The sequence below is a fragment of the Plodia interpunctella genome, chromosome 12 (genome assembly GCF_027563975.2).
Source record: "Plodia interpunctella isolate USDA-ARS_2022_Savannah chromosome 12, ilPloInte3.2, whole genome shotgun sequence".
Classification (NCBI taxonomy): Eukaryota; Metazoa; Arthropoda; class Insecta; order Lepidoptera; family Pyralidae; genus Plodia; species Plodia interpunctella.
In genome coordinates this window covers 403,719-431,714 of record NC_071305.1, presented here as the reverse complement: position 1 = coordinate 431,714, position 27,996 = coordinate 403,719, and the positions used below count along the sequence as shown (strand labels likewise).

Sequence of the window (27,996 nt, the reverse complement as noted above, 5' to 3'; positions counted from 1 at the left end):
GATTGTATTTTTAAATCGCGATTTTTCACGTAGGTATTGGGAAAAACAGGGTAAAATAATGGTAAACGAAATTTTAATTAATTAGCTTTTAATTGTAAAAAAAATAAATAAATAATTTACATTCCTTTCAAGCATATTTACAACTTCCAACGCGTTCTAATATAATTTAAATAAATATTTTGTTTAAGTTAGAAATGACAGTTTGTCAGAATTCATATAAGTTACGTCTTTTATTAAATAGCTTTAAAAATAAGTTTATTCACTTTGGAGTTATATAGAAACGAAGATATGCACCTAAACAATAATAATCAATGTTAAAAGTACTGCAGTGGGTAGATAAACTTGAACTCTCCAACTTAGTGACACAGAGAGGTCAGCATTATCTGCCCTCGACTGTACAATCAATTAATTAATTAATATATGAATACAAAGTATTTGGTAACAATTGATCAAAAAAGGATTTATTAATATTTTTGAAATCGTAAATCTTATATTCGTTAGCACAAAACGTATTTTTATTTAGCCACGCAATAGATAATGATTTTATATGAATAGGGACTTGCCCTGATCTCTAGTGCCAATGCACACAAAATAAATTTTAACCGAAATATCTAAAGCATAATATTGTCGATGTCTCGCCTAACCCATATAACTTAAGTCTAGAGTATTTCAAAAATACATATAAATACTTCAAAAATTGTGGAAACCATACCGAAAAATACCTTTTTAATGTTTTGAATAAAATAACATGAAAAGTGTGGACTTTAAAAAAATATTAGTATTAAATCTTGTTTTAAATTTTAAAACACATTGTTTACGGAATCAAACCAACCAAAACGGAGCTGGAAGGCTTTTGAGTAATATTTCTTAAATAAATAAATATTATTAAATAGTATTCAGATGCTGAATATTACCGCTGTTATCCAAGAAAACATACTACTTATATTATGTGGAACTCGTCCGTTACTGCGTATAAAAAAGATGCATCATTTTTCTTAAAACTAAAATAAGTATATATGCATCTTTCCACAGACGCCACGCCAAATAAAGAAGGCAACATATTCCACCGTTTCTTAAATTATATGTGTAATTATAAACGTAATTATAAATACATACAGAATCTAACAATAAATAAAAAATATATAAGTATTTTCAAATCTGTAACTATTGTGTGAAATGTTTAGTGATTTGAAGAATTAAGTAAAATGCAAATCAAAATAATCAACTGGATAATGAGTTAAAGCAAATTAAATTGATTGAATTCGAAGTACCACATTACGAGGCGACACTGGGCTTACAAAATAATTAAAGTCAATATCCTAACATTATAAAAGCGAAAGTAAGATTGTTCGTTACCTCTTCACACTATGTATTCAACCAATCGTCTTGAAAATTTGCACACATATAGTTAGGAGTACGGAGAAAGACATAGGCTAATTATATCCCGAAAAAAAAGAACTGTTCACGTAGGAAACTGACGCAGGTCGCAGCCGCGAGCAAAAGCTAGTACTGTTATAATCATGATTAGCAGTTCTCACCACCTTAACAGTAAAATCGTGCCTTGTTAACATACAGCAAATTATATGCTATTGTTTGAATCATCATATACATTCTGATATATATCACGATATTGTTATTTATCACGTTTTTCAATACATTATTTACTTTCCAGATTAATTGTAATCTGTATATTATTGTTGTTGTTTTTAGCGACAGTAGCGGCACGTGTGCGGGACATCTTTCGTGGTATGGACTGTATATTAAAAATGTAAGGATTTTATATAACATCCATGAAAGAAGTCCACAGAGATGGCGTTTACAGTTACTGAAAACAACAAGAAAACAATGTGGCTGATCTATTATTAATAGTTCCTCAGACCTTCTTTCGTAGCGCTTTCTAGTAAATTTTACTTTCATGAAATTAGGAAACCACCGGCCTCCATTTATCAAGTATAATATACCATAAACAATTTAAAAAATATAGCTAGGAAAAGGTCGTTTACACTGGCAGTGATTATGAGCAAACACTATGGTACATCCCTGTTTTCATCAATTCAATGAAATTTCACACGCGATGCGATATTTTTCCCTTCCAAAAGATGCCTTGAATTTACTGCTAATTTATAGGTGCTTTACGTAGGTACTTTTTGTCCTTATCATATATCTATATATCATAATATTCGGATTAACTATACTTTTTGACATATTAGTAAGCGAATTACTACTTATGGGCGGTTTGCCACTGGTAATTTCCTAGGAAATCAGGCCGGCTTATCTATATCCTACTTAATGTTATTAAAAATAAAAAATTGCATTACATTGCGTCATTCAAGCATCTTGAATAGATAAGATCTAAAAATATATAGTGACGTCATAGGAATATAGAATATATTAGGCCTTTACTTTGATTTAAGCACTACGCAGCTTCTGAGAAACTCATGCTATTTAATAGTAAATTTCTATCCAGAGCTGGCAAACTTTGCTTGCGCGATGTATATAATTACACAGCGCCATATATTAAGCATCAGTGTAAATATCGATTCTGTAAGAAATGTTGGCATCACAATGGAGAGGAGGGTTCCGTATCAGTGCGCGTCGCAATGGAAGCGGCCGCAGTCGTGGTCCCGGCTGGCGGCCATGACGTCCCCGAGCTGATGCGCCACGGATGACGCGCTGCTGCTGCCGCCACGAGAGATCCTGGAATGAGGAGGGACATTTATTATAATTTTTTTCTTGTCGAGTTCATTGCTAACACAGATTCGACTGGCAGAGTATGCCTTATGGCAATTCCATCTGTTGTAGACTTTTAAATTGTGCAATAAAGTGAAAATAAATACATTTTATTCCAGTCATGTGATATGAATTATACAATACTCGTGTACTAGTATACAGGTATCCTCACTCAGCACTCAGCTGACTCGATGTCACACCAGTTAGACACATCAGTATGACACAGAATAATATTTTTCCTGACATTCACACTTCATGGTGTGACTGTCAATAACCAATAGCAGTGTGACACCAGAATACCTAATATTTTTCTTCACATTCACACAACATGGTGTGATTGTTTTGAACCAATAGGATTATTAGGATTAAGCGTCATTACGATTTATTGTGGAAAATGGATAATAACGAGTAAGGAGATGAGGAAAACCCAGCCTGCAATAAGGACTGTGCAAAAACAAACAGCAAGTGACTCGAATATGTTGAAGTGGGCCAAGGATGCCTTTAGAATGGCTTTATCTGCCTCCGTAATGTATCAATATTTACTGTGTATGCCACAAAAGGTTATAGTATAATGGTGAAGTTGTAATGAATTATTCACGGAGACCGCCCGTGTTGGTAATTAATAAACTGGTCCATCACAATTGTGTTATTACGTTTCTGGTTAAAAATACCAAGCACGATTTTATATTAGATCTAATTTTAAAAAAAAGTTCTTTCAAAAGTTGATTCTGATTAAAATATATTTCTGATATAAAATCCGTAAATGCTGATATTGTTTCCTATTTTCGTAGTGGAGCCCTTTGAAGTTGAAACTGAAGATGTCGTTATATGAAATTCCATTGCCTCAACTTTCAGGCCCACCCACCTGGAAATCTGCGCTTACGCTTAAAAAGTGATTATTTCGGCGAAGGGCGTGACCACTTTTACTGCGATTCAAGGGTTGGGTTGCTTTCACGATTTTAATGTATCGACTTGTTGTGACCCACTATCGATATGAAATTTGCGAAAGTGAATTAATCGAGATTTAAAAGTGGGTTGTAGGTGAAAAAGGATTTATAATATACTTTTACTTAGTTTATTTAAAATGAGTATTCATTAAATTAGCAAGAAGTGTTTACGGTTTCATTATAATAAATTATGGCAAAACGAATTTTCATTAGGAAAAAAATATTTTCACGATATAAACCGACAGTAAATAATCGTAATTTCTTTACGTTCCGTTTATTGTATGACTCAGGTGATCACCTGACTAAAACAATAACGCGAAAGTTTGTTTATTTGTTACGCTTTTATGCATTAACAACTCAACCGTCTAGAAATGCATGTGCGCTAAGTCAATGTCAGAGCATTCGGAAATTGGACCACGGACATTTTATTACATTGTGGGGTTTCCCGTAATAAAACATTAACGCGAGCGAAGGCGCCGGCAAAAGATATACAGAAGAGTCAGAGCTCCAAACAACCAAAAAACGTATTGTTTATATGATGCAACTTCCTACGTGACTGCCAGACGACCGGACACTTGCCGTAGGGTTGGGAAACAGATATTGTATCGATATTATTTCTTTACATATCAATAATATTTAAAAACCTATAGAGCGTTCATTGTTTGTGGCTTTATCCTAGTTACGGCAACATGAATGTAAATTAATCTTCTGTTTAGCTTATTCTAAGGTTGATGTAGTTTGACGTTGTATTTTATATATAGTTATCATATTGAGAACACACAAGATTTAATCAATGACACATTTCAACGATACAAAATCGGTCAACATATTTCCAAGTTGAGTAATAGGAATGTGCGGATATTTACATAAAAGATAAGACATCGAAATCACATTTCATCGATACTCGATGACTATATCGATAGATTGTCTGGGCATCCCTACCGCGGCGTGCTGGAATGTGGTTTGGACACTTTCACTGCGCACGTTGCGTAACCGGCGGCAGGCCGTCTCAAGCAAAAAACCGATTTTATCCGTTTTCGGGTGACGCAACCATTATATGATATAATACATGACCCGTTTCGGACTCGTGTTTGCGTTGTTAAAATTGCTCTGCCGAATTTGGATATATCGACATTAGACGCGTTGACCATATCGCGGTTACGTCACTAGACGATGACAAAAGGTCACGATTGTGCATAGATATAGAAGACCCCCGCGCGCGGTATTGTTATCACACTTTTTAAAGGTACCCGTCTCACATTTTTATTACTTTTTATTAATTTGTTTTAGGTATTGGTAATTAATCTTCTGAATCTTCAAAAGATTATTTCTTACCGTGACCCCCGGCGTCACAGCCCAAAACAGACTGGGAACAAGTGAAGATGAGAGATTTAAACATGTTTTTTTCCGTTTACTTTCTCCGCAACGTGGTGTGCAGGTGAAACGAGAAGTCCTACTGGTAGAACTAAGAAGCAGTAATATAGTGATTTGGGGTCTTATTTCTTGTTGGTGGGTAAGACAAACACATTAATGGTTAGTACTCTCTGTGATCGAAAGATCCTAAGTTACAAACCTTCACTTTCTCCACGCCGCGTGCCCCGAATGGACGTGTTGATGGATGGTGTTGCGTGTGCGCATACTAGCGTGTTTTGTAATGCTTTCCACGTGTCACGTTACTTACAAAGAGATTACCAAACATGGAGTATTAGTGTTGAAAATATTGCCCCAGTGCCGTACCTTATATTATCTTCTGTTTATACATTATACTCATTGACTTCAAAATAAATCTAGTGCCGACACCCAAAGCGCTGGCGAAGAAGACAACAACAAACTTCACTGCTGCCTGTCAATTAACAGAATGTGGGTCTTATAGTCACTATTTAACCACCACCACATTTAGTAATTGAATCAGTATTAATCATAAAATTTGTTTGAAAGTTATCAGTTCCACACGGTTACCGCGGCCATGATGGATCGCGCGGTGTCATGAGGATCTAATAGTCCGATTACCACCTTCCTGAATTATTTATCAGTCAATTTGTCTTTTTCATTTGAAACTGTATAAAAGTTCCTCATAATCGCTTGATTGCCACTTGTCTATGTAGTTTCTATGATAAATAAAAATATATAAAGGCTAGTCATTTTAGTGTAACCCGAGGATTCTTTTGACACTGGTGTTAGTTTTTATTCAAGTCGCCTAAAGGCATTATAATGATTACCAGTAAAGCCGGGGCCTGCACGCCGCCCAACCATAACCGAAGGCAACGATAATACCCACATTTTGCTCTAATTTGGTCTATTTCCGTCCGTTTTCGCCTAAGTGAAATTTAATAAGCACAATTACAAGATTCCATTAATTTTGACTATTTTAAACTAATTACGAAAGGGAAAGTGCAGCTTCAGTTATTTACGGAAACGGCTGGGTAATTGTATAACTAATATACGAGTAGGCAGCCACGTTGTAAATTATCGTATGAAATTAGAAAATTCTATTTATGAAAATAATTACTTTTTATACCTAAAATAATATATCTATGACGGTATTGAATAGTGACAGCCTTCCATGAAGTACTGCTTGTAATAATAATGATTGACGACCTCGGTGGCGCAGTGGTAAAGTGCTACCCTCTGAACCGAGAGGTCCCGGGTTCGATTCCCGGTCGGGTCAAGATGGAAAATAATCTTTTTCTGATTGGCCCGGGTCTTGGATTTGTTATAAAATATAGTATCGTTGAGTTAGTATCCCATAACACAAGTCTCGAACTTACTTTGAGGCTAGCTCAATCTGTGTGATTTGTCGTAATATATTATTTATTTATTTATATAACATGGAATTAGTAGGTACTCCGCAGTACCTACTAAATCTATTTATTTTCCATTCTAGTAAGTGATATATCCACATGTTAACCTTACATCCTTAACCTTACTTATTATAAAACAAAGTTTTCGGCCGCATCTTCGTTGGTCTGTTCGCGATAAATTCAAAACTACTGCACGGATTTTCATGTGGTTTATCACTACATAGTGTGATTCCTGTGGAAGGTTTCGGTGTATAATTTACTATGTTTTTAACTAAGAGAAGCCGAGATGGGTCCCTAGTATTAAAATAAGTTTAGTATACGATGCGCAGATTCTTTGCTGATCTGTGTTAAGCTAAGTTTCACGTCAGTTTTTGCATACTCTATTTCGATTATTTATCTTCAGAAATTAATTATTTTTGCACAAATTGTCCCAAGTCACACTCCAATGACAATTTTAAATGTTCAACTTAAGTCGTTAGTTTGTTATGTGATTTTTTCACGCAATATGATTTATTGTCCATCTGTTACTGCGCGCGCTCAGAATGCGGTTTGATATAACATGCCGAAAAGTGTCAAATAGCTTATTAAAACATAGTTTCTATAACTATCATAGATAAAAGAAATATATTTAAAGATAACCATGTTATTTTTTATGCTAATTAATTATAGCAGGGAAATTAAATGAAAACCCAAATCAAATTTTGCAACGTAAAAGCCATATTAATTTAGCTTTTTGAGTACGGGGTTACCAGAGTCAATTTACTAGATCATCTTTCATGTCATCAAAATAATGGATTATACGTCGAGAATACAAATTAGTTTATTTCTTATCTTCATGTTACTTTTAAAGACAGTTTTCGGTAGCAATTAAAAAACATTCATATTATTTTAAAACATAGTTGCTACCTTACGTTTCCGACAAGTTAATAATTTTACGCATTAACTCTCTCATCTGCATTTGTTATTTCCTCAGCCCCAATGCATCGGAGCCCAGGTTATCCTACTTTTTGTGCATTTCTACACTCATAATATCATTATTTTTAACGACTTAGGATCAAAACAGTATCATAGTAGTAAAGACATATAAAGGCAAAATGCGCAATTTATCAAAGATGAAAGTCGAATGATTAATTTGAGTGTATTCAGTTGCAGTGACGATCGTTGCCGGCCAAATGGCGGGAATCGTAAAAATACTTTCACTCTGATACTATGTAGGTAAAAATTATACTATCTAAATTTCATACTGTCTAGATAAAGATATAACTTGGCTGATATAATCTGGCAAGAACTGAATTATGATGGTCCAGGATATAGAAGGTTGTCGTAGACGTAGGAGGCCTAAGCCTAGCAGTGGTGACAGATTATGATAGACGTGTGAATCTGGATACTTTATTCTATACTTTTTAATGGTCAGCCTTTACATAACATGCTTGGTATATGGAACACATCAACTTCCAAGAAAAGGACATAAATACCGGACTTTTCACATTAAGTCCGATCAACTGATTGACGTAAAGAATTAATAAAAGTATTGTTACATGTTTTATACATATCATAACAATCTGGAAATTGCTATTCGTCACTTATGACTCCTAAAAATTATATTCCTATGTAAGTATATTGAAATTTTCGTTAGGTCAAAACGGAATTAAATCATATTTTTCATATCTATGTACTTACAAATGTATGTACTAAAATGTACATATTGAAATTTTGGAATTTACGTCAAGACAAGACGGATTTATTCTCATAATATTTTAGACTTACATTATGATAAATTAAGATTTAAGTATAAGAAATTCTCTCGCGTCATTTTAACCCTCTTTACTTCGCAAGTAGCCGGACTACTACCTCTGTCGCTAGACTTACTGGTTGTCACCATGGCATAGTGTTATCTAATTTACTTAGATCACCAAATAAGATAACATTGAACTCGAGCGCACTGCCAAACAGATTGCGTAACCCGGGACGTCGCAGATGCGTGTATCACGACATCTCTGTTTCTTGACCCTGGGCAGGTTAGTGCACCCGGATCCCTTACGTACTTCGGTACTTTCCCTTCAGAGTTACTCGATACACGTGACACCTTCATTTGTTAAAAGATGTCGGGAATATGAGATAGAGTAATGGGTAGTATTACGAAAGGGACAGCCCAGAACCTGAGTTTATTATGTATTTTATTTATACGCTTGTTTCCCGTGAAGAGTAGCGTTTGGAGATTTTTATTTGCTTCTACTGTACTCATTCTTTCTTTATTTTATTTCTATAAATTCTTTAAGTATGTAGGTGTATATATAGTTATCAGTTATAGTATATATAGGTAACCGGTAACACCTAATAAAAGAGTTTTCTTTCTCAAACATTGTAGTATATTCTGGTGATAGATTCCTATTTTTAAGTTTCATATTTACACTCTTGTATTGTAGCTAGTACTAAATAACACCCAGCTAAACGTAGCGATAAAACCCAAATATATTTCACAAGACTACTCACATTTTTAGTAATGCCTCCATCTTCTTCTCCATCACGAAGAGAGAATCAGACGGCTGCGACGTCAGGACTTTGCAGAACGTCAACTTAGCGCACTGTGAGTCGCGCCAGTCAGTCTGCTTCACCAGGTCCAAGGCAGCCGACGTCAACGACGACGCCGGCCGACTGCCGTCGATGTGCTGGAGGTCATCGTCCATCTCCGACAATGACCTACGATACCTCCTCTTCACTCTCTTCAGCGCAACTTGACTAGCGTCCCAGGGAACCTCTCGCTTCGCACGACTGCCTTCTGGCGACATCACTACATACACATTTTCACTTGGCATTTTGTAATTGTCCTCGAACACTTTTTGATTACTAATGATTTGTCTGTCGATGTCGTAAGGCACGGCGCCGAAAGACCTTTTGTGTTCCTTTTCGATTTCGTCTTCAATTTCTTCCTCGCTGAGGCCTGCACTACGCATTAGGTTCACGTCTAAAAATCTACCCATGGCGACAGCGCCTAATCCTAAAGCTGCTCCTCCAGCCATCAGACCGATAGCTGGCAGCATAGCTGGTGCGCTGGATACCGCTGCTGCAACACCCATCTTATCCTGCGCATATCTTTGCGTCTGAATAGAATTAGACGGGTACAAGCCAAGGTTGTGAGAAATTTTATGCGTAGCTTCAACTAACGGGTCGATGACAGGTTGAGTCACTTTTGCAATAGGGTCAATAATGGGCCTTGTAAGTTGTTGAACTGTCTGACTGGCTGTGTTGATAGTGTCTTTCATGGAGTCCGTAAACTTTTTCCAAAGTGACGGCTCTTGAACTCGTTTGATGTAGCTGTATTGATAGTTAGGGCGGTTGTTTTCGTAGTAGGAGAACTTTTTATATTCATCCTCGTAGTACCTGTTTGGGCTTTGTGATCGTTGCTGTCCGTAGCCGTTCACTGGTTCTATCGGGTAAGGATGTGCGCTTTTAGGCACGTTGGTAGTATAATATTTTACTTTACGTTCATTATTTTCTCCATTGGTGGCCTTGGCTGGCTGAATGCCAAGTTCGGGATGCGCGTATTGCAGGACCGGATTGCGTACGCTTTCGTCGAAACTCGGCTTGGCGTTTTTGGGCGTGTACATTACGGAGTTTGGAAAGTTGACCTCGCCGGGGTGTTGCAGCATTCGCCTCTGGATATGGCTCTCCGAGTATTCCATGTCCCCGCCATTGTGCGCCCTCGAACTTCGGCCACTAAAGTAGTCGCGTTTCAGTTCCTGTTCATTTATCTGTTTAATATACTCGATCAATTTCGAGTTCGCTACTTTCGAATTATCGGCCTTGGTGAAAGGACCGTAGCCCGACTTCAGAAGGCTGTCTTTTTTGTGTTTATACCCATACATCGGGTTGTCACTCGTCATGTATGGCCCGATGTTGTCGTCGTAATCGTATTTGATGTTATCAAACTTGGTGAAAGGCCCGTCTTTGGGTTCGAAGTTGTCGTCTTTTGTGAAGGGACCGAAATTTTGCTCGGGTTCCGCCGCTGTGACGTCGGGGTAGACATCCGCTTCAGGGATTGCCTTGGCGGGTTTGTAGCCCTCCGGATAAGGCATCAATTCTCCATTGACTACACGTGCGTTGCGCCAAGTTTTCTTGTCAGATTCATCGTCGGGCATTCTGACCCCTTGGATTTCTGGAATGCCGTCGTCACCCAAAGTCAAAATTGATCGTCCTCTTTTATTATTAAATTTTTCTATTGCCTTTTTTAAGTACATCGGTTCTGAACTAACCATGACTGGCTCAGGAATTTTAAAAGATTTTTCTTCTCCATCAGCTACTTTAGTGCTCACGACTTCAATGTATACTGGGTTTCTGTCATTTTTGATGACCGGATTATGGGGATCAAACCTGTAGTTTTTAATTGGGGCTCCATAATCTAGAAAGCTTGTAGATGTGATGTACACTTTTTTATTTTCAGTTCTTTTCTCATTATCATAAGTGGGATAGTAACTGGATGTTTCCGGGTCGGTTTCAGGTTTGCCTCCATCTTCTTGGATGTGAGATTCTGGGTATACAGATACTGGGGACCAATTACCGTATTCTGCCTTGATGTTGCTGAGTTCTTCGGGATTTTTATTTCTGTTCGAATAGTAATCGTAACCAGCTAAATCACTATTGAGTGTCCCGACGAAGTTTAATTTTCTCTGGTCTCTAGACTCTGTTTTGTTTTTGTTTTCTTCTGTGAAATTTAGCATTATTGTGGTAGATTTTAAAGACGCTGTAGTCGGTGCTACAGTAGTGCTTGCATGTAGCGTTGTAGACTTGTCTTTTTTCTTGACAATGAGTTGTGTCATGTGCCCTTGCCTCGTCTTCACGTTGACCGTTTGTGTGTCATGTGGGTTGAGGCTGCGGGACACTTTAAGTTCTGTCCTGGTGGTTCTAGATGGTAGTATGGTGGTTCTGATGGCTTTGGTGGTGGTTGTATTCTGGTCTGCGGACTCTGCGGCGACATATGCGATACAGAGCAGCCATAATATGGCACACGGTCGTATGTGTACGGGAGTCATCTGAAACAAATTAAAAGAAGCAATTAAGTATGGTAAATAATGGAAATAGGGCGGGAAATTGAGATTTTCTGCTTTCTTTGAGTAGCAGCGAAGTTCGTTTTCGGCAACTGGTTGTGAAACTGTGACGCAGATGCGAATAATGAAAAATTGGTCGTCTTTGATTGTGTGGCGAGAATGTTAGTTCTAATATTAGTATAAATTTATTTTCCTGTAGTAAAAGTAATTATCTACCCATCACTATCACTATATAGTAAAAAACAAAGTCGATTCCCTCTGTGTGTCCCTATGTATATTTAGATTTTTAAAACTACGCAACGGATATTGATGCGGGTTTTTTCAGTAGATAATGCGATTTCTGAGGAAGGATTAGGTGTATTTACGATGGTTTTACTGAGCCGAGGCGAGCCACTAGTGTAACTATAAACAAATTTTTATTTAGTGCGAAGTTATCAGTAGGAGAATATACATAGAAAGTAATGTTTGAAGTTTCACGCACGGACGGTTGGACATTCTGGTCAGTGTTCGTGTGTTATGTAAACTTATTGCCTTTTCTATAACGTGACCTGTGTTTATCCATCACACCAGACGTTCGATTGGTAGCACAAAGGCAGTCGGACTATATGGCCAGAGGGCAGAAAATGAAAATTTTGAATTATGTATTATTTTATATCCCGAAAATATATCAAATATAGTCAACAGCACATCAAGCTATCCGAAATCGTTGCAAATTCGCCGCTGTTTCCATTGCATAGAGTTCTGCGCAATAGAAGTGTGTACTTAATAGAAAATAATTTCGAGTGTTTTTTTTGAATAATTACTGATGAATGGAAAACGAAACTATAATTCAGGGTAGAAAGCTTTTTTATGGTGAAAATTCCCGGGAAACTTGATTACATGGACCAATGGCTACTAATGAGCCAAACAACCACTTTACTACGCCATTATAGAGGAGATATTATGCAGAGTCCAAACTTTTTACATTTGAAATTAGTTCGAGCGAGCGAGATAAGTGAACTTCAAGAGTTCTTGAGTGATTTTCAGAATAAAAGCCGTTCCAGATTATATTCTATAAACATCCATATCAGTTCAATTGATTTTGATAATAAACATCCACATTTGAACTGTTTATGTTTAATATTATTTTGTAAACTTGAAAATAATGTATTCAATAGTAAAAAGTGCTGTATACTATATCTACTGTGTGACGTCTAAAACACTAGTCATTCACTTTCACAAAAATGTTTCTTTTGATGAGCCATACTTCATTCTTATTGACCATGATTTACCGCATTTAAATTCGACTAACTTTAGTATTAAATGGTCAATCAATTTCATGACTACTTTATATGAAGCATGAAGAAACAGCGCATATGGTAATTTGTGAGCTAATAATAAAAGTCGCAAAATAATAGAAACCGTGAGGAGTGAGAGTTTTAATATATTCAACACATCATTTTATTAAAAATATTTATGCTTGAATTATTTATGAATTATTTGCTTGCAGCATTTTAGCTTGGCAATAATGCAGTAGAGAGTCTTTGTGCAGTTCTCCTGTGAGGTTTTATTCTGAAGACGTACTCGCTTTGCGTGGCCCCGGGACTTCAGCAGATCACAGCCGAGAATGAAGCTCAGCTTAGAAGCATCAGCAACTACGCTACGTGAGATTCGAAATGCGTTACGCTTAAGAAAGTGCAAACTTCCAACGAGTTTTAACATTTTTATTTGTGGAAAACCACAAAACGACACAGTATAGATAAATATTCATACGGCACGTAACAACTTGTGTGCAATTCTGTTCACACCTCGACTTTCTAATACGATGCATACAAAAGTTGTAACGTAACAAAAACATAATTTTAACCTGTGGTTTTGCGTTTTTGTCTCAATATTATGAGTAGAATAAATTAATGTCATAGTTTAACAGTTTGAGAACAACAGAATTACAACGATGCGGTGACCAAATTCGGAAAGTCATTTTCTTCATTTTATATTGAAATAATTTATTTTTGATTTTTGTTAGCGTTGCGTACGTTATAAATTACTAGATGTTGCCCCGGGGCCTCGCTCCCGTGGGAATTTTGAGATAAAACATAGCCTACCTATAACAATATTGGATAATGTACCTTTACTAATGATGAAAGAATTTTTGAAATAGGTTCGGTAGTTTCAGATTACCCGCCTCAAACATACAACGCTTACCACTTTATAATAGTATAGATTGGGTACATAAAAATCGAAATTGTGTTATATTTATACAGACCCAGCATTGGCTAGGCAAAAGCTGCCGAATAATTGATAATAATAAAAGTATCTAAAATTCACAGACAGACAGAAATCCCAGTAGTAGTAGATGATTTATTATTTACTAAACTAATTTTAAAGTTTCTTAGGCTCCGCCGAAGCAGAGCCATCAAAAAATTTTAAAGACTCATTTGAGTGTTCCCCTCCACGGAAATCTTTAGTAAAAGGCGAAAGATTTATGCGTGTTGAAGGGAAACCAGAGTTATCGCTTCAATACCACCGAGCGAACCCTACTAAACGCGAAAACAACTCCATAGCGCGTTTCAACAATCGTTGTTTTGAAGCAACGCCATCTAGTGCGCGTTTAAGGAACTAACATTTAACACGATAATACACAATTATATCTCAAAATAAAAGATGTACCTATGTCAATTCGTGAGTAAATATTGCTAGTTTTATTTTCTATCATATTTATGCAGATTTTTATTGAAATTTACTATTTTTGTCGTAAATTTTTAGATGTCGGGCGTCGTAGGGCGACTAATTTCACTTATGATGATCGACAGATATTTATAGAATTACCTGCTTCCATTTGTAAGAGAGATAGGTATTATGTAATGCATATTATCATACTTGCTGGTACTACTACCGTTTTAATTTATTTTTACTTATATATAAACAACCAAACTATTTCCCACGTACCTATATCAATTGAAAGCATCGACTTTGAGTGGAGAAAACTAGGAAAGACATTTGCCCAGCGTTGGGACATTATTAACAACATCAATATATGGATCAGCTATTGAAAAGTTAAAGTTTTAACCTCAGTCATTGGTCTAATTGTTGTTATCGCCCACATCGCAATGGCGGGATTTCTCCGCAACAGGTGCACATCACAATTACCTGAGGCAACTAGAGCGGAGGAGAGAAACGTCTCCCAAATACTTGCGATTAAGACGCACGACTAATTGGGAGGAGAAATTAATAATCTTATGTTTTTATGTAGCTGCGCGAACGACAAATATAATTAGTGGGTTGCACCAGTCACAACTTTGACGTTAAGTTCAATCTGCGCCGAAAAATGCAAAGTACGCCATTCTGTCTAAACGTCGGCGGGGCGCAGGTTAACTCAACGTTAAAGTTGACTGGTGCAACTCACCCTTAGAGAATCTGGTGCATCGCATGCGTGTGCTTCTGCACAGTACATGATAATGAAGGATTTAGATCCGAGATCCGAGCGAAGCCGATACGGGCCGTTAATACTTAAAGATAATTGTGTACTAGATTTTTTTAATTGATGAGAAATAAAAATTAGATTTTCTAAATTCCAAGAAGTTTTTTGTCCAAGCAACAGGAACTTGATAGGTACTTCGTAAAATAAATAAGACCCTTTTTCTTATGAAAATGACGTTTTAGCCAATACTTGCTCTAGTCCAGAACAGGTGTTTGCGTTGTTATATTATTTAGTATTGTTTGTAATTATTTGTATTTCAGAGAAAATACATAGAAATCAGAATTACTTAATAAGCTAAGTGGCCAGAGGAAGGAAGGCCGTCCGGTGACATTTAATTTGCCTGTGCTCACCTGTTACTGTTAGTTATTATGTCGAGTCGGTACACCACTGATCTACTTACCACATACGTATCTATTTATAGAGGATGTACTACCAAGTATTAATTAGATAGGTAGGTATCATTAATCTCATACACTCGCTTCCGGTGAAGGAAAACATCGTGAGGAAACCTGCACACGGGTGTGTACGCGTGATCGAATCGTCTAGTAAGATGCGATAGGTGATCGTAAAATTCATGTCAGATGCCTTTAGAAGACTTGAATAAAATCTAACATCAGTATTGGCAATCAACACACTTGAAATGAAAAAAAGATTAATATCATGAGCTACTTGTCTACTATCTCTAATCTGAGCGTTTTCCGGGTTACTTCCGCAGTTGTTAAGCGTCGGAGCCCATGGTCCCTTGGAATACTAAAAATTCCGGAGTGGAACCTGCTATTTTTAATAATCTTAAAAATATTTCTGGATTGTACTTCAGATTTTTACTATCATTATCTCTAATACCACCAACAGTGGAACTACTGAGGATTTTTCTAAGCACTAGTTCCATTTTTCAAATAGCGAAACTAATTTTGACTTACTTCACTGTCACTGATATTTGTATATGATAATCATTATTCAATTCATTTGACGGTTAAAATGATGGAACTAAAGATAACACTTGTTAGTTCCATTAAAAAAAATTGCTTTTTGTAAAAGTCCGATGCAGCCATGTGACTATAATGTAAGTTTTTAGCATTTAATCATGTGTTTTCTATTGGAGTGGCATTGTCAGTTGGAAAGCCTACAATATAACGTTCGCACGGCATATCTGTAGAAACCCATATTGTAACAAACTCTTCCGGTATTATGCGAGTGTGTCTATGACCCATTTAGTTTCAATGCCATCGTGAGTCAAGTATTTTCATCGTTTTTCACTTGGTTTTTCGTTGTAGTGAAAACTGTTCCCCTATTGTTGGCAGTGTTGACGCAACTGGGTCGAAGACTCATGCACGCTTTTTGATTTTAGTTGTAAATTATAATGACTTTCTATAAATGCAGTGATTTTGCAATGCATTACTGATGAGCGTAAAATACAAATTAAATGGCGCTTTTATTACAAACGATATTTTTCTGATTAAATTGCGGCATCGGTGAAATAAAAGTTTTATTATAATATCGATCTCATAACAAAAGAAAGTAATTTTATTACACGATTTCAACAGAAGGCTCCTGTTATCACAAACATCATTACTATAGTACTTCCGGGATCAAATAATTTATCAAATTTCAGGAAAAACCATGGTAAAAAAATTGTAATTCATTGCATTCTTATTTAATGTGGTGATTCGGTGACTCGCGTGGTTCCCCCTTATAATAGAATTGCCGCTCTATATCCTCCCATGGGTGTTCTAAGAGGCTATGTATAGTAAACCTATATAAGTGATAGACAACAACAATATTCCCAAAGATGGTTAACGCCAGGCAGAAATATTTTTTAAGTGGACCCTGGGCTTCAGCGCGACACATCCGAGAATACAACCGGGATCTGGAAACAAGGAACGTTGACACAGATAGCTAAGTTATAAACAGCGTAGTGATACTTCCTATAAGATTAAACAAAATTAGCTAACACATACACGGCTGATGAGGGTATTGCCCCGATGCGCGGGAGCATAGAAAGTGAAAACCGAGCGACCAGACCGGAGCCAGGGGTACCCGCGTTTCCAATCCAGTGGCTCTATGGACATAGCAAGCTTTTTTTCTGAGAAACACCTATGACAATTTTATTATAAGTACTTATAGGAAGGAATATCTTTCCCATTCTTGTACGATATGACTATTTCATTTAAAGATTGAAGTATTAGAACCTAAAAGAACAGAAAACCAAGAAGAGCTAACGTAGTTCAAATAAAGGATAATACAAAAGCCGTGTCTTGGTTAAATGGATGGTAGGGATTATTATTAATTACTCCAACGACAAAAATAATATCTTTAACATAATGTTCGAACTTAATTTAGGTTCTCAAATAAACATAAAATGACGACAATAACAAGTTACATGACCTTTGTGGCGTAGTGGTCGGTAATCAGCTATCTAAAGATTTTGGTTTCGATTCCCAGCGAATATTTGTACTTCTCATTATATTTGTCTGTGATTCCGAGTGTTTTGGGTTGTTTGTTTCCATAGGAGTCATGATTCAAGCTTAGTGCTTGTGTGAGCCATGGAGTAAATAAATAGATATAAATAAAGAAATATATAGGGACAAATGACACAGATTGAGTTAGCCCCAAAGTAAGTTCGAAACTTGTGTTATGGGATACTAACTCAACGATGCTATATTCTATAACATATACATATATAGATAAACATCAAAGACCCAGGTCAATCTGAAAAATATGATTTTTCATGTTGACTGGACCGGGGTTCGAACCCGGGACCTCCAGTGTAGCAGTCCCGTATGATGACCATTATGCCACGGAGGTCGTCAAATGGGGACAATGGGGGAATAATGGGGTGGAGTGTCGCCCATAAAAAACAACTACAAGATTTAATCACATGTATAGTACCTATAATGAGTAAATGTCATGGGACATTGTGGAGGGGGCGTTCGTTGATGTTGTACAGTCTAAAGCTAAATTATTTTACAAAATTGCTTTCGAGTTTCTTGTTATACGTAATGACGGGTATAACAAAAAAAAAACAGTTGTATTTAGTTCCTATTTTGCATGGAAATTTAATCTCAATCGGAAAACATCAAATTTCGGTAAACAGTATTCGGTACTTAGTAAATTCTGAATTACCGACATTTCTACACTGTGTACACAGAGTTTCACCGATGGCGGCAGTATCACGTCATTATCATTTACTGGATAGACAGAGCCTTGATGCTATTTTAAATAGAAAATCATTTTTAATAAATCTTTGAATATTTGACTTCCACAAATTTTTATTGTAAATGGATAACAATTTAAATAATATTTTTATTTATTATATTGTCGAGATAGAACATTATTTAATATCGACATCAACTGTACCTCAACAAATACATGTGCCTTGAACTTTAAATATAAAGTTGCATCAGATATTGGTATTACGAAACTCTTGTTTATATCCTACCATTGTTACGTTCATTGAGAACTTTGAACGAAGGTGTATTTCACCTTCGTTCAAAGTTCTCAAGTTTTAAGAATAAACAAGTTATATACGAAGTCGTTTCCTCTTAAAACTTATTTCTTCTTGTTTAATATGGAATTCGCTGGCGATGTCTGCAGAAGAACAGTTAACCGCCTAAGTAGACGTATTATCGAGTGGAGACCGCTCCCGGGTAAGCGAAATATGGGACACCCACTAGGCTAGACGGCGAACCCGGCGATGACCCGCGAAAGATTGTAGGTTGCTACTGGATGCATAAAGCCCATAACCGATGACAGTGGAACATCTTGGGAGAGGCCTATGTCAGGCAGTGGACTGGTAAAGGCTGATGATGATGACACGAATTCAAAGTCTCCCTAATAAATACCCGGTGGGAACCAAGTCGGCTATTTCAAATCTCCTCTATATATATATAGAACCTCTCAGCTCGTTAAACAAAATTGCATATAACATTTAATAACTCGTTGCAATCAGGATAGTTTTCCGTGTTTTTAATGTAATTACATGTATTAATTCGTTATAAGCTTAGATCAAAATGCAATTTGCTAAGCACATTTTTTTATAAAGTATTCCTGTGACTGTACCGCCCCCCTTCTTGTTGACATTACAGTTTAGTACTTCTTGTCGAGTCAGAATATCTTTATATTTTCCCGGTTTCTTACCAGTCGTTATGTGTGGAAGCTTATGGTCCGCTTTCGGCTTTTCTTCTGCACTTCGCACGGCTTTCAACATCATTAGTTGTCGGGTCATTGGCACGCCAATCCTATTTGAAACTCCTTTAAGCCAGCATTGCTTGGGTGTGAACCTTCCCCAAGGACTGGTTCAACCGATCGTGAGTCGAGTATGTGGACACTGGCTATGTTTCAGGTTGATTCTGTTAACGTTACTGAGCCAAAGCGTGACAATAGTATTCTCATTGCGTGCAAATAATAATTTTCAGTGAGACGCGATGTAAATCAGTTTGATCGCCCAGAACGTAACTTTCGCAAAAGTCATCCTTTTGGGCACATTTTCCGAAAAAGACGTTTTGTGTCTACACCAGATCTACTGCGTCGTGGGGCAGTTAAAATTTATGACGAAGATGTTATCACATAATCATTAAGTAATCATTTGAATTCCATTAATTTTAATTAAGACTACAAATGCTCAGTGACTTCCGCGCACCTGCCTCCACCAGTGACGTAAGAAATTGTGATGAAATTAATTTCTGACATATCCGAAACCCATAAAACATTGGATTTACAAAACCACGTGACGTTTCGCGCTCTTGTGACTGTCAGTGTGTCAAACGTATTATTAACAAGCGTGCCCAAAAACGGAAGCATTCTGCATAATCGATCGATTACGAAACAGGCGAGGAAACTGAATCAAATCAAAATAAGAAAGCATCGCATTCCATTGTAATTACAAAATCAGCATCACCGTTTGGGTGGCGAGCGCGAGCTATGGTTGTCGATATTTTATTGAAAACATAATATTTTTAGACAATGGGGTTTTAAATTAACCAGTGAATGCTCCAGAAATACAGTAATAAAAAAATGAAGTATTATTTGGAAAATTCATTTATTGAATGACATTTAACTCATGATAATAAACTTCAGGATTGAAATTTACCCCAGTTTCACATAGGTCAACCTATGTGAAACTGGGGTTAAATTTTAAATTTCAATCCTGAAGTTTAAAGTCAAAAGAACTACTAGCTATATTACTTAGCAACCCTACTTTGTACGGCGAGCGCTTGCGCCTGCGCCGGTGAAAGTGTTACGTCACAAGATGGCGGCACGCGGGCCGTCAAAAGAGAAGAGATGTGTTATTATCGAAGAGTTCCCACGTTAGTTACGTGAGGTGATCGTAATTGCTAATTAGAGAGCCGACTTTGACATAATGGTAGGTCTGATGCCATCAAAAATTGCCAAGATCAGAAGATGAGATTCGTGAATTTGTTCGCCTCAGTACTGCTTACATTGTAATTATAAAAGATTAAAATTATAAAAAATATACAAATAGAGTTTTACCTTCAACAACACACTCGAAATTTTGCTTTTCTCAAAAGTAGATATTACAAAAAAAAAACATTATCCCGCAGCAAGTATAATATATTGTTATCATTGGATTTTACACAAGTTGCCTAAAAGCATCCGACATGACTATCTACCCATATGTAAGTTTCCTCACGATGTTTTCACCGGATACAAGTGCAATGAAAACTACGTAGAAATGCTTATGTTTTAAGTTTTCTCGTGTGAATTTAGTATTAACAATGACTGCGTAAAGCCCATAGTGAATTAGCATTTGAATACAAGCCTATCGTGCTCACCACCGGACACGGAATGTAAGAAATGCTATCAAACACACATAATTGGGTTATTACCAACGCATGCCCACGCCCACGACGTAACGTCCGAATCACTTGCGTTTAATTGCAGTAAAAAGTCTTCCGCACGCGAAAATTGCAAGTGAATGTCTAATAAATTAGTGTATAAAATAACTTTATTTCGTATATGGCAGTTCTAATTTTATATTTTTATTACCTAAATCCATCTATACTGATTTATGAATAGAAATGAATACTATGATAGACTACTATGAATAGAAATGAATATTTTTGTATGGTTGTGAAATATAAAAAAAATACTGGACCCATTATGATGAAAATTTGTGTAAAGATGCGACTATACCTTCAAGAATAATGTAGATCGAAATAGTGAAAACTAATCGCGGGCGGTGCTAATAAGAAAATAAAGAATTTGACTGATTGACTGAATATAGGCAATATTGTAAAAAATAATGATAAAATATTCTTTTATATAGATATAATACGTATGCATAAGAAATGTAGGTTTGTCCAAAGAGGTTATATTGCTTAAAACTTCATGTTATGTTACGAATAAATTAAGTACTTACTTAGGCAAAAAAGTTCATCGTTCCAATTCACATGAGAACATTGTTAACACAGAGTTCAAACTGACTGTCTGTTACGCAAAATGACACATTATACGGCGTATGAATAGGTATTCTATAGACTTATTTGTCATGGGAATAAAGGTGATTTTGCCATGAATTTGGGTATTTTCTGGTGACCGTACAAGTACTATGTTGTTACAAAGATATGACATAGATCGGCCCCAATTTGCATATTTCTCCACAAGAACATTTTCTTAATTTTTGCACGATTGTGTTGACAAATCGACATTTTCTTAAGATAAATCATTACCCTTTGTTTTTATTTTTAAATAAATCAAACAGAGTGTCTCAGCCCCAATTGAGACATATGTTATTGGATACTAACTCAACAATACAATATTATAATTCGTCGCCGGCCGCAGCTGCTAGCTGTGCCGCAAGGGAGAACCAACCTGGTGAAAGAGGCGCCGCTGACGCGGGCATTGCGCACAATTAATATCGTGGCTAATGATCTGGACCTATTTTGTTGCTCTTTGAATGATTTCAGAAGAATTGGACTATATGTGATTTGCTACAGATTACAATAGGCTCATTCTAACGCATTAGGTAATAACCTGTAATGTTAGATGTAAGAAATGTTAATAAATAAATAAATAAATAAATAAATTTACAATAAAACAATCAAGACAGGTAAAACATCATCCTTTTTGAAACGTTTTGATGTTGAGTATTTCTTTGGGGAATTTTCATAAAGTCAAAGTGAGTTTAGACACAAGACTTCTTGAAGTAAAACTGATTAGAGGGACATTTTTTAACTAAATTTTCCGCCGATTAATCATTTCTTGGCAGGATTTTTACAAATGAATGCACTATCAGAGGTAAATAACCTTTTATAGATAAGATAGCGGTTCATTCATAAAAGTTATGTATTATCGATATCAACACATGCTTGTTACGATAAAACACATATTTACATGTATGGACATGAAACAATAATGCAATCGTAAGATATTCAGGATCATACATTTATGATCTGCTACCTGCGCCACGGGGCTACGCTCCCGTGAGAATTTCGAGATAAAAAGTGTATTCTATGTGTTATTCCCGGTTATATTCTACCCGTGTGCCAAATTTAATAACAATCAGTCCAGTAGATTTTGCGTGAAAATGTAACATACATGCACACATATATCCTCACTAATTTCCGGATTTATAATATTAGTACGATGTTAGCCGTGCCATGATGAGTACAACTGAATTTAAATGACAGTATATTATCAGTAATAAATTCAAAGTACCTTAAATAAATATATTAAATCAAATATATAAAGGACAAATCACACAGATTGAGCTAGCCCCAAAGTGAGTTCGAGACTTGTGTTATGGGATACTGACTCAACGATACTATATTTTATAACAAATACATATATAGATAAACATCCAAGACCCGGGCCAATCAGAAAAAGGTCATTTTCCATCATGACCCGACCGGGGATCGAACCTGGGACCTCTCGGTTCAGAGGCAAGCATTTTACTACTGCGCCACCGAGGTCGCCGTCCTTCTCTCTTATTTTCGCGTTTCGCGGTGTCATTTGGGGTTGTGATGCCGCAAAGCCCGGTATCAGCTTAAACAATAAACCATTTGATGAAGATTCGGCTGTATTTTTACAATATACCTGACGTCAATGGAATGATATTGTTTCCTATCAGTTCGCAATGCTATGTGCGCGTAAAACCATCCGGTTATCTTTGTAATATCCGCTGAAAATTAACATTGATACGTTTGTAATCCAATTTGTACGTGTGAGTGTTTATTCAAGTACTTACATGGGTTTTTATGACACATGTTAATTACAAATTATGTTATTTTTATCACTTACGTGTAGGTTTTTTTATCATTTTTGTTTATTTATACTTGCGATGTTTGCAATTTTATAAAAAATATTTCTGGATTACCGTTACTGCAAATATGAAAATACTAGTAGCGCGTCCCGGCTTCGCTCGGGTAAAACCATAATAAAAACTTTCACAGAAATCCCTATCCGTCCCTATAGATAATCAGATTTATTTCAAAATACCTAATTGAAGTTCAGGATTCGAACCATCAACAGCAACAACGTGAATTCAATGGTGTTTACCGCTGAGCTGTCTACTCATATCTTTAGTTGACAAAATTTTGAATGGGATTATTCATTATTTCTTTTCACCCTCATTCAACTACCCTAAAGGTCAAATTTAAAAAAATCCTGAAACACCGGTTTAATTATTTTTGTTGCATAGCATTAATGCCAAATTTCAGTAGATCGGTAAAGATTTTCGTTATTTTTCATACAAACTTTGCCCCCAATTTTTATCTGAGCACTCATTTCTTTCTTATCTGAGCACTACGTAATAACCTAAACCTTGGTTTGCTTGGCTGGGCGTTGTTCTTTTATATATACAGATTCCCCCGTAGATAAAATGTCACCATTGTTTGAGGTATTCAATGCGTCACAGCCAGAGTGCAACCGAAAACACGCGAGGATGAGAATAACATAAGGTATCGATTCAACATAAAGTTTTTTTCATTACTAATGCTACTTCGCTCGTCGAGCTCTAGAGCATGAATTAAAATCTTTGTCTAATCAGCTTATAAGTGGCCAGTAATAATTGGCCATAATAAATGCGCGTACCAATAGAATGCTTAGTTTTATTAATGTTGTCAATTTTCACGCAATCGAAGAGTATAAATACACCTCGATAGTAAAGCGACATTTCTTTATGTACGCGCGGTGTGAGGGCCCACTTCTTGAAATTCTATGAAAATTACCTCGACTTAACTATCGTCGATACGCCTAATCTTAAATGCTTCACTATACTAGCTTGATATAAATCTACTATTTCGTCTAGATATTAATACGATACGAGATATAGTTATGGTCGTCACAAGATCTATGGAGAACCGCACTGGTTTTTGCAAACGGCGCGATTTTCTCTCGGTTCCGGGTAGAAGCTAACTAGATCTGTGTCAATGCATTCTTCGCGGCTCGGAACTGACCCACGCGGGCTGTGGGGTTAGCACGAATCTATACGAGTGTATTATGTCATCGCGATAGACTAAATTTATGGAAAATGAACAGCGCCTCTATCGTACAGGGACGGAAAGGAAGTAAATTTTTATACTTTGAATAATACAGTGAGTTCACTCATACTGTATTTGTGAGGTGCATTACCGAGGCGTGACATGCCTATTCTTCACTGGCTACTATGGAATATATAAACTATTATATACGTTGGACATGCATTTACATTGTGCCTTAGCATTAGTAGTAGTGGCTGTCATATAATCCGTTATATAATAAATAGCCGTCTAGAGAAAGGTTAGACGTTACTTAACCCGAGTTCATTAATCTGAGCTTAAGCTGAACTTCACGGGCTTTCGAGGCATGTTGCGAGGAAAAGCTCGCCGCGTAAAAGACTTCAACGAGCGCACTTGATATGGCAACGCAAGTACTTAAGTTATATTAAGTTTTCTTATTGAAAAATTGTGATAAGTCAGGGAAAAATTATAAAGTGAATTATGATTGGCAATTCAACTAATAAGATAAATAATGTGCAAGTAAATAAACAAATGTCTGGCTATGCCAGAAACAGAAGGGGCAAACCCCAAAAAGTGCTGGCTTGATGTCGTCAAGGATGATACTCGTATGGTCTGACAACTAGGGATGCCGACGACCGCGCGAAGTGGTGACGAAAAAGTAGAAAAGCCCAGGGTCCGGGCTTCGACGATCAATGGCTGAGGAAGAAACCGGGAAAGCGCTCAAATGAGAGAGAGAGATAGATGGATTGCTGGAGAGTGACATATGTGATACAAATAGTCTAATGTTTGGACACCCGATACGATTGATTATTCGATGCGTTGCTGACTTTTTGAAAAACAGTTAGACTCTTTTCTTGAAGGCCCCAACGTCTGCTATCGATATATCAGCACTATTGATAGTTCGACATTCCTACAGTCCCGCGGTAAGGAAACATTTTGTATAACAGTAACCTAATTTCCTACATGAATCCGCACGTGATGTGCGCGTATTACATAAATATGTACATCACGTATTTCCATGTTGTTACGATTTGAGGAAAGCCGGTTTCCCTTTCGTTTCGACTGCCACAACGTACTCAAGTTAAACCTAATAAATCCCGGACTATGAGGAAGATTCACGGGGCGTTGCGCGGCGCGTCGAGCGTGTCTAATCAACCCATTGCTCAGACCAATCAACGCTTAAATGTCGAGTAAAGATAGAGAGTACGGGTAATTGTCGCTTAGCAACTTGGATTGTGGCCCGATTCTCAGGCAATTGAATTTCATTTCATCAGTTTTTTCCAATATGTTTGAAGGTCCTGGTACTATTTCTACATGTATAAAAAAAAAACGGGTAGCACTCCGGGAGTGCTGCCAGAAGTGGAAACCTGAATATTAAATTGAATATTAAATTTAAAAACAGAATTTTCGATCAGGTCACGTGTCCTGACGCGAGTTTAACATTTTTTACCCATCACATAAATACACAACGCCGCTAAAGAGATTTTCACTTAAAAAATCACCGTCAAAAAGTTCGAGCGAACGCATCGATCTATTAAACTTTGTAAATTTGCTTAAAACATCGAAAACATTTTGAGAAAATCGATAAAGGTGAAACTCTGTTGCGCGATAATTGGTCGCCAGGCTTATATTATTACACGCTTATAACATGCTATTCATAATCAATATTAGAAATGTTAAAGTGTGATTTTTCCTTCTTTCACGTCAAAACAGGGTATTGGATTAAAGCGATTTTTTGTTTGGATACCAGTGTAAATCGTGCCGATATACCTATACTGACTTTTTCTCATAGCCTGGTTTAGCCACCTGTATGCGTACTCTGAATTCAATCCCACCAATTAACCCACTATCCAGCTAAATGTGTTTTTTGACTCTTGGCTCAGTCTACCTCGTAAGGGAAAGAGGTGAGGCTGAAACTGAAGCGAGGTAGGCTCTTTGCAGACAGCAGTAGTCGGACAAAACACCGTATCTTTTGACCAAAGAGAAGAGACGCACACAAAAGGTTTATTATCACGTTGTCAATATAATCGGTTTTTGTGATGACAATAAATTAAATTCCTTTATTTTGCTTTCATTGTGGTACACAATGGATGTCACATACACATAAAGGTTAATTTCATGACGAAAATAGTTTCACAGTGTTGTAGATTTAAGATTGGCTTGTTTTGTTTTTATTTAATTTCACTTGTGCTCACGAAAATCGTAGGTTGATTAATGTGTTTATCGCGTGTCAGATCGTTCGCGTATGTATATTTACGGCGAAGTTTATTAAATAATATCTACTTAAAACTGTTTAACTAATTAATGAAAAACTTTTATTTTACGTACTTTTAATGACGGGTAAAAAAAATGGAAAACTTTAATAAAATCGATTACATTTTATACAATAAATTGTAACTTTGTATTAGTCTAAAACATGACATTTTTTGGGCAGTTGTGTAAAAATAAGTTTTTAAACATAGTATTATTCATGTAAAAACTATTACTAGCTTTTTTTTTTGCTAAAATTTTATTATTTTATTTTTTAATCAATATCAGCATAGGCTATATTTATATGCATACAGTGGTATAGATTCTTGTAAATTATTTATATTTAACAATAAAAATAAAGGCATGAATATACATACAATAACCTGAAATGAAAAACCTATTTCTAACATATATCGTATTTCTAATTCTACAAAGTTAATTTCAAAGAGAAACCGCGGTCAAAAGTTATCGTCCCATCAGTATCTCACCTTCAATGTGTCCCGTCCCTTAGAAAGTGAAAATGGCGCGCATGGGTCACTCACTCACTCACTAGAGTGAACTCACTCACTCACAGTCAACACAGAATTCGCAATTTCAAAATTTTAAATTTATTCTTTTTTGGAACGCGATTTGTGTTCGATTTTCGAATCCGTGGTCTCAGTCCGCGTCGTCAGGTGTGACTGGTAGTGGAGAGAGTACCACAGGTGTTGGTTGTGTAAGCCGCCGTTCTAAACTGGTTTTATTGCATTTTGAACCATGTTTGAACCGGGATATAAGGTTTATTTTGTCTTGTCATAGATGAAGCTGAGAGGTGTAATGTTATGAAACATTTATGGTCGTTTTAGGGGATTATATAGATTCAGTCGCTTTGGACTGATGGTGCATGGTTTTAAAAAGTTTAGTCTAGTTTTTTTTATAGATAGCGGATTATTTATTTATAAAAACTTTTTGTAGACATAATAGACTGACATGTTTGATTTTGTTTTCGATTGTATCTTTATCACTTTAAATATCTAAGATTTGATAGTCTCACTTTGTAAATGTCGAAGTAAGGTAGGGTAAAATTTTATTTTTATTAGATGACCGTAATTGCTCGCTTTCATTTTGTATTACCGTGGTAATTTGAATTGTCACACAAACATTTTTAAAATCTTCATTCACAAGAAACTTATTTTGTCAGTTGTGGAAGACCAGAAAATGCGGAATGTTGCCATGATGTGATGACATAATAAATAAAAGCACGTTAACAATGTACAAGTATTTCGTTTATAGTACTGTAGTGTATATTTTTTAAAAGCCTACTTA

At 36.3% G+C, this 27,996-nt stretch overlaps 1 protein-coding gene and 1 non-coding gene across 2 annotated transcripts; both read right to left on the bottom strand.

The window, feature by feature from the left end:
* Window positions 1-60: 60 nt before the first annotated feature.
* LOC128673995 (uncharacterized protein) lies at window positions 61-27,363 on the bottom strand. The gene is made up of 3 exons (XM_053752196.2): window positions 27,180-27,363; window positions 8,972-11,508; window positions 61-2,697 (listed from the first exon to the last, which is right to left on the bottom strand). Exons 2-3 carry the CDS (start codon window positions 11,506-11,508, stop codon window positions 2,586-2,588), a joined length of 2,649 nt encoding a protein of 882 aa, XP_053608171.1. The 5' UTR covers window positions 27,180-27,363; the 3' UTR covers window positions 61-2,585.
* LOC128674496 (U5 spliceosomal RNA) lies at window positions 13,898-14,014 on the bottom strand. Its single transcript, XR_008405167.1, has one exon. It is a non-coding gene; the product is annotated as a U5 spliceosomal RNA (small nuclear RNA).
* Window positions 27,364-27,996: the final 633 nt, after the last annotated feature.